Below are 6,061 nucleotides of genomic sequence, written 5' to 3' on the forward strand. Positions count from 1 at the left end.
GGCTTGGATTCAGCTTTACAGAGTGCACGGAGAGGCTGGCCTGCTGGAGTAACCTCTGTGTCTCCTGCTATGCCCTATTCAGAGACATATCTGCTGGGGATGGAGGGCTGAGCATCAAGTTCAAAGTGCCTGCAGCCCTTCCAGGGCAAGAGGTGGATAATAAGCTTTAGGGCAAGACCAGGCTGGTGGGGGGTCAGAGTCCAGGCCCAGAAGCATGACGGTCCCCCTTCTGGGACAGAGTGAAACCCTGTTTGGAAACATGTTTGTGCCTGGCTGTGGGGACCTTGCGCTCATGTTTCAGTTTGTTTAGCCCAATTTGCCAGGTGAGAAGCTTACACAGCTCTTCTGTCAGTCTGTCTCATCCTTCTTCCCCCAGGGATTTTTGACTCTATGGATGCTTTCATCCACAATTGACAGAGCAATGCATCTCAGGGGCAGTTGTCCTTGTGGTTCATTAAAATTGGCTTCTTGGACCCTGGCACAGCCCCTGGGGGAAGAGGTCCAGCCCTCAGCCTGGACTGCTGGAGGAGTGATGCCGGTGTAGCGCAGACCCTGGGTTGTCTGAGTGCAGCATCCATGGATCTTGCTTAAATCCATAGTGCCAAATTGCTGGAGAAACCCCAGCTCTGTTTGTGTTTGGGCTTTGGGCTGGTAGGGCTGGGAAGGGGGTGGTTTTATCCCTCTATTTCCTCCTCTGATGCCTGCCCTTTTCCTCTCAATGCAGTGCAAGATGTCGGTGAACGGGCAGCGGGGCGAGTGCTGGTGTGTGGACCCCATCCATGGGAAGGTGATCCAGGGTGCGCCTACCATCCGCGGGGACCCTGAATGCCACCTCTTCTACACAGCCCATGAGCAGGAGGACCGGGGAGCACATGCCCTGCGAAGCCAGTAGACGGACGTGATCCTGCTCGCTGGAGGCAGCTCGCTGTGGCCCCGGTGTTGGATTTTACATGGGTTTCAGCATGTCTCTTTAGGCTCTGGAAGAGACTGGGGTTGGGTCCTGTGTGCTGCCCTCCTTCCCCTGCTGCCCGGCTCCTGGGGATGGGAGGGATGACGGGAGGGGAAGGGCGGTGGGGGGGGTTGCAAGGAGAAGGGACTGCTTTCCTATAGTCTTTCACCCAATGTAAGCCAGAGAACAGGTCTTTTTTGCTCCTCACCCTGCGGCCCTGCCTCCCTGCTGCTTTGCGGCATCTTCCCGCACCCTCCAACACGGAGCGCCGTGTGCTCCACAACACCTCCCAGGGGGCAAAACTCCTCACCAAGGGCAGGAGGGGGACAAAAAAAAAAAAACAAAGGAAAAAAGCCCACCCTTTCCCCCTCTTTCCCTCCCTTCCCCGAGACCAAAGACTGTAAATACTGTGTCGCCTGCCTCTTGTGTCCTGCCGGTCCCCTGTGCCCTAGCCTGGCCTTCAGTCCTGGCATAGGATGTGGTGTGGGAGGGAGGGAAGGAGGAAAGCCCCTGGCTTCTCTGCTGGCGTGGTTGGATGCATCCCCCAAGGAGGCATCAGTGAGGGAAAGGGCTAAGAATGAGACAGCCTGCCCCAAAACACCCCTGGGTGCTTCCCTTCCTGGTGCTGGGGCACAGCCAGCCCTGCAGGGACTTGGCTCCAGCCACTGGTCTAGGAGGATGGGGCCTTTGAGTGACGGTGGAGCTAAATGCTTGGTTTTCCAGGGGGTTTGAAGGGCTATTGCCCAGTATTTCTTAGGATCAACTTATGCTGAGGGAGGTAAAGTGAACTTGCTGGGGCTTGGTCGAAGGATGCCTGTGTAGATTTAGGATAACAAGCCAGGGAGTCTCTCGCTCTCTCATTCATTCTTTCATTGTTTCTAGATAGGAAAAAACCCCATCTAAAACCTGCACTCCCAAGCAGCTGCTCTTGTCCCTCCATTTTTGCTTGGGACTGGAGTGAGCATCTGCTATTCAGCACACACTTTTTCTTTTTTTTTTTTTTTTTTTGTAAGTAAATTACAGTATATATCTTGCTTTGTAAAGGCCCTGACACACAAGCACCCCTCTGCCCACACACACATTTGTATAGATTAAATCCGAGTGATTCCAGGTGCTCTGAGAGGTTTTGCGCTGGACATGCTGCTCCGAGGAGAGATGTGTCTCTGCTGTTATTTCACCTGTTGATTTCTTTCTGTACAGAACACACCAACGCTGAGAATAAATAACTTCCCTGTCGCCTAAGCAAGGAGGTTTTATTATTTTCTTCCTTTTTCTTTTTTTAATATGGATACGATTTGCAGAGCAACTGCAAAAATCCTCTCCTTACAGTAAAAGTCTCGGGCTTTCCTAAAATGAAATAAAGGGCAGGGGCCGGGGGAAATAAAGCATCTCCCAATTTTTGCCAAAGGCTTCTGAGTAGGAAATAGACTCCCGCTCCCAGGTCCTCCACAAGGTTATATTGAAGCGGGTGGAGGAAAGAGGTTCCCTGGCAAGCGTAGGGTCCGGCTGGGAGCACCCTGTGCCTGCACTGCGTGTGCCAGGCAGCAAACCTGCCTGACGGCGGCCTGTAGGAGTGGGACCAGCCCCTGGTAACTGCTGGCACACCACCGCAACACCAAATGGTGCTTGAGAAACACCACATTGGGGCCACCACTGCTGGTACCCCCTCATCTGGGGACTTTGATCTGTATAAGGAAAAGCAAAAAGCCCAACAGGCTCTGGAGGAGGGGGAGCGCTGGGGTTTGTTGCTTTTTCTCTGCTTCTTGGCCCCACATTTCAGATCCTGAGTGCAAAGGGCACAGGTGGTCTCTGCAAATCAAGCCCCTCACAACTTTGCAGGGTTTTGGATATGACAGTGGAGGAGACAGGGAAAGAACCCCCTTTGGAAAGTCAGGGGTGGAAGTGTGTGCACATGGATGTGTTATGAGAGGGAGTGAGAGTGCATGAGAGAGAATGGAAACACCTGCATGTGAAGCCAAGTAACTATAAAAATGCTACCTGCTTTCTAACATCTGAGGGTGTTCTGGTTTTTCATGTAAACTTTGCACGTGCTGGCTCTCATGTGCAGTTTATATTTTTTGTTTAGGAATCAGGAAGTTTTCTCCTGCACTTCTCTCTTTTGGAAAAGCTGAGCTGCATAAAGTTGGAATAAATTAAATGGGATGCCAGAAAACTGTCATATTCCCCCTCCCCACTCTCCTCTGCTCGCAGGACATGTTTCCTGATACATCACATGCACATTTGGGCCTGTTCAGCTTTTGTCCTGGAAATGTTTAAACAGTGGGCCAGACAAGTGGCAATGGGAGTTGGGCCTTTTATTGTTACTGGTCCCAGTTGGATGAGCAAAGAAGAACTGGTGTCGCTCATCCGCTGGCCTGCTATGTTCTTGTTCCACATGTGGTACCTTGTGAGACTGCAAAATGCAACCATGCCCTCGAGTCTTCTCAAGTTGGTGTCTGGCCAGCATGTGTGTGGACACCACCTCCCTGCCTGACGGCAGCTCTATTTGGTGGAAAAGTGTGGTTGTGTCCTGCTTTGGTGGGAGGAGAGGAGGGCAACATGAGTGCCCTCTCTGGTATGATGCTTGTGGAGCCCCTTGAGCAGCTGAGAGGCTGCGTAAGAGCAGTGGTTTCCTGCTCCTTGAGCGGGGAGCAGCTTTGCAAGGGAAGGTCCCTCTTACCCAGTGCAGGGACCACGGGGACTTTGGCAGATGCTTGGGCAAAGGCTATAAGGAGAAGGGAGCTCTGCTCTTTCCAGCTTTCTAACCTTGGTATTTCAGGGGCATCCTGAGTTGGCAGTGGCATCTAAGTGTGCTCTTAATTAGCCAGCAGACGGACCTGTTCTCAATGAATCATCCAGGTGCCTTTAAGCATCTCACTATGGTTTTGGCCTCCTCTGAACCCCATGCAAAGTTTTCCTCAGCTGAGCAGGGTGCTGCATGGATAAAGTCTCCATGGTTTTCCAAGGGCTCCTTTGCTCAAGGAGAGCTAAATTTGAGCCAGCCAAAAATCCAGCTTTAGTGTTTCTGTGTGAAGTCTTTGCCCATAATGGGCTGCTGGGAAGGTGCAGGGAGGCCTGGGCTGCGTGTGGGGTCGGGGCTTGGCTGAGGTGCTCCACTCACAGGGCCATGGAGACAAGTCTTCGAAGATCCTGCACCTTCTCCCAGGGTGAAGAGTGCTGCCTATGGGAGCATGGCAGCATGCTCAGTGCCTGGGGCACCATGGGGAGACAAAGAACAATAATTAAAAAAAAAAAACAAACCAACCCATATGCATTCAGTTAAAATTGCAGCCTTGAGGGAGAGCCCCTGTGTGACCCCTGACTGCCAGCAGCCAGGTGACTGCAGTTTCCCTTTGGCCTCCTCAAACGAAGGCAAAAACCACGGGGCTGCTTCCCCATCTGTTTTTTCCCACCCCATGCCAGGATGTTGAGTGGGATAGATGCATGCTGAGGGGCTGGGCAGTGGTGGAGAGCACGAGGAAAATGTAGGGGGACAGGAGGCAGTGAGTATATGGGACTGCATGGGAGGTGGGGGACAGCCAGGATGGGGCGGGGGGATGTAAGCTGGAGAACATGGGAAAACAAGCAAAATTAACATCTAATACCATCCTGTTTTGTCCCCTGGAGGGAGCTGAAGGCAGCTCAGGAGATGCCGTGGGGGATATGCCAGTAACACTGTGGGGCACGAAAAGGTTCCAAGCCAGCCGCTGCCCAGGGAGGGCTGGGGGTGGCAGATGTGCCCGAGCCCAGAGCCCAGCCATGCCTGGGGCCACACTGTGGTTCAAGGGCTGGAGGTGGCCTTTGCACCTGAGTCAAGAGCCTGACGAGGACAGGAGCCCTCAGCCCGGCAAAGGGGGCTTGCAGCCAGCCAGGCTCCTCACGGAGGGGCAGAGATGGAGCAGTTTTCGTTAGGTTTCCCCAGGGTTGCAACACAACCTTGAAGGCTCTGTGTGTGTGTGCGTGTGTGATGGGTGTCACTGCTTGGATCCTGGCTCTGGGGTTTCTTCTGGGCCACCTTTGTGCCTCCTGTACTCTGGGTAATCAGGTACGCAGCCAGGCATCAGGACCGGGCCAACTGCACATGGGGTACCAGCTGAAACCCCAGTAGCTCTGGTGTACACACACAAAACTACACTGGCAAACTACAGTTTTAGTATAGCATAAATATTATATATAATATAAATAATATTTAATAGAAGTGAGAGTAAGGCTGTATGGCTGTATCTATGTACAGCTATAGCTATAGCTTGTGGGTAAGAATACAATTTACTAGCCCACTAGCTGGGGACGGTGAGGAAGAGCACTATCTTCTCAGGTGGAAAGCGCATTTTCAGTGCCCGTGTGGATGAAGGCAGCAGCCTTGCCTCCCTGGCAACCCACCGTCCCCAGTGGGGGCCAAAGGGGATGATTTTGCCTCCCACCCTGCTCTGGGCACATGGGGTGATGCTGGCAGCTGGGCAGACAGAGGGGCTGGGGGGCACAGGAGGGAGGTGAGGGGGTGTACAGGAGGATGAAGGGTGATGGCTGCGTGGGTGGAGGGGGGGTCAGATCCGGCACTGGGGAGGACATGGTTCAGTAGGAAGAGCCACTGAGCGCTACCACAAGGTGTCTGAGGACCACAGCCTGGCTGGGCTGGGCTGCCCCAGGGATGGCATATGGATGGTCCTGCACACTGGGATCCTGGGGCCCAAATCTGCCCACACTGAGCCCAGAGAAGCCCGAGTCTCAAATACCACATCAGATTCCAAACTGTGGGGCCCAGTTTGTACATAGCAGCTGGGGGCTCAGCATCACCAGCAGCCAGGCCCTCTCACCCTATAACCCATGTGAATGTGGGTGCTGTGCCCCACTGCCACATCCATGCAACTAAATTGCTAAAAACCCTAGGGCAGCTCCGCTTTAAGAATGCTCTAAACTCAAACTTGCCATTTTACCACTGACTTAGCAGATTGCTCCAGTATCAAAAGTTCTCCTAAACCATTGCCACCACGTTACCCTGTGCCCTGTACCTCCCCCAGCACCCCTGTGGAGCTGGCTGAGCTCCTGAGGTGCACAGCGTGGCCAGCCGTGGGATGCTTGGGGCTGGAGCAGCTAGCTGGTGGGCCTGGGCAC

The 6,061-nt window shown here is 53.5% G+C and overlaps 1 protein-coding gene across 1 annotated transcript in view; it reads left to right on the forward strand.

Moving 5' to 3' along the window:
- The window catches only part of IGFBP2 (insulin like growth factor binding protein 2), a 64,110-nt gene extending 61,919 nt beyond the window's left edge, over positions 1-2,191 (forward strand). The window contains exon 4 of the mRNA XM_064451309.1: positions 725-2,191. Within this exon, the coding sequence (XP_064307379.1) occupies positions 725-892 (168 nt within the window). The 3' untranslated portion in view covers positions 893-2,191. The remainder of the gene's footprint in view (positions 1-724) is intronic.
- Positions 2,192-6,061: the final 3,870 nt, after the last annotated feature.

The sequence above is a fragment of the Phalacrocorax carbo genome, chromosome 5 (assembly GCF_963921805.1).
Source record: "Phalacrocorax carbo chromosome 5, bPhaCar2.1, whole genome shotgun sequence".
Lineage (NCBI taxonomy): Eukaryota > Metazoa > Chordata > Aves > Suliformes > Phalacrocoracidae > Phalacrocorax > Phalacrocorax carbo.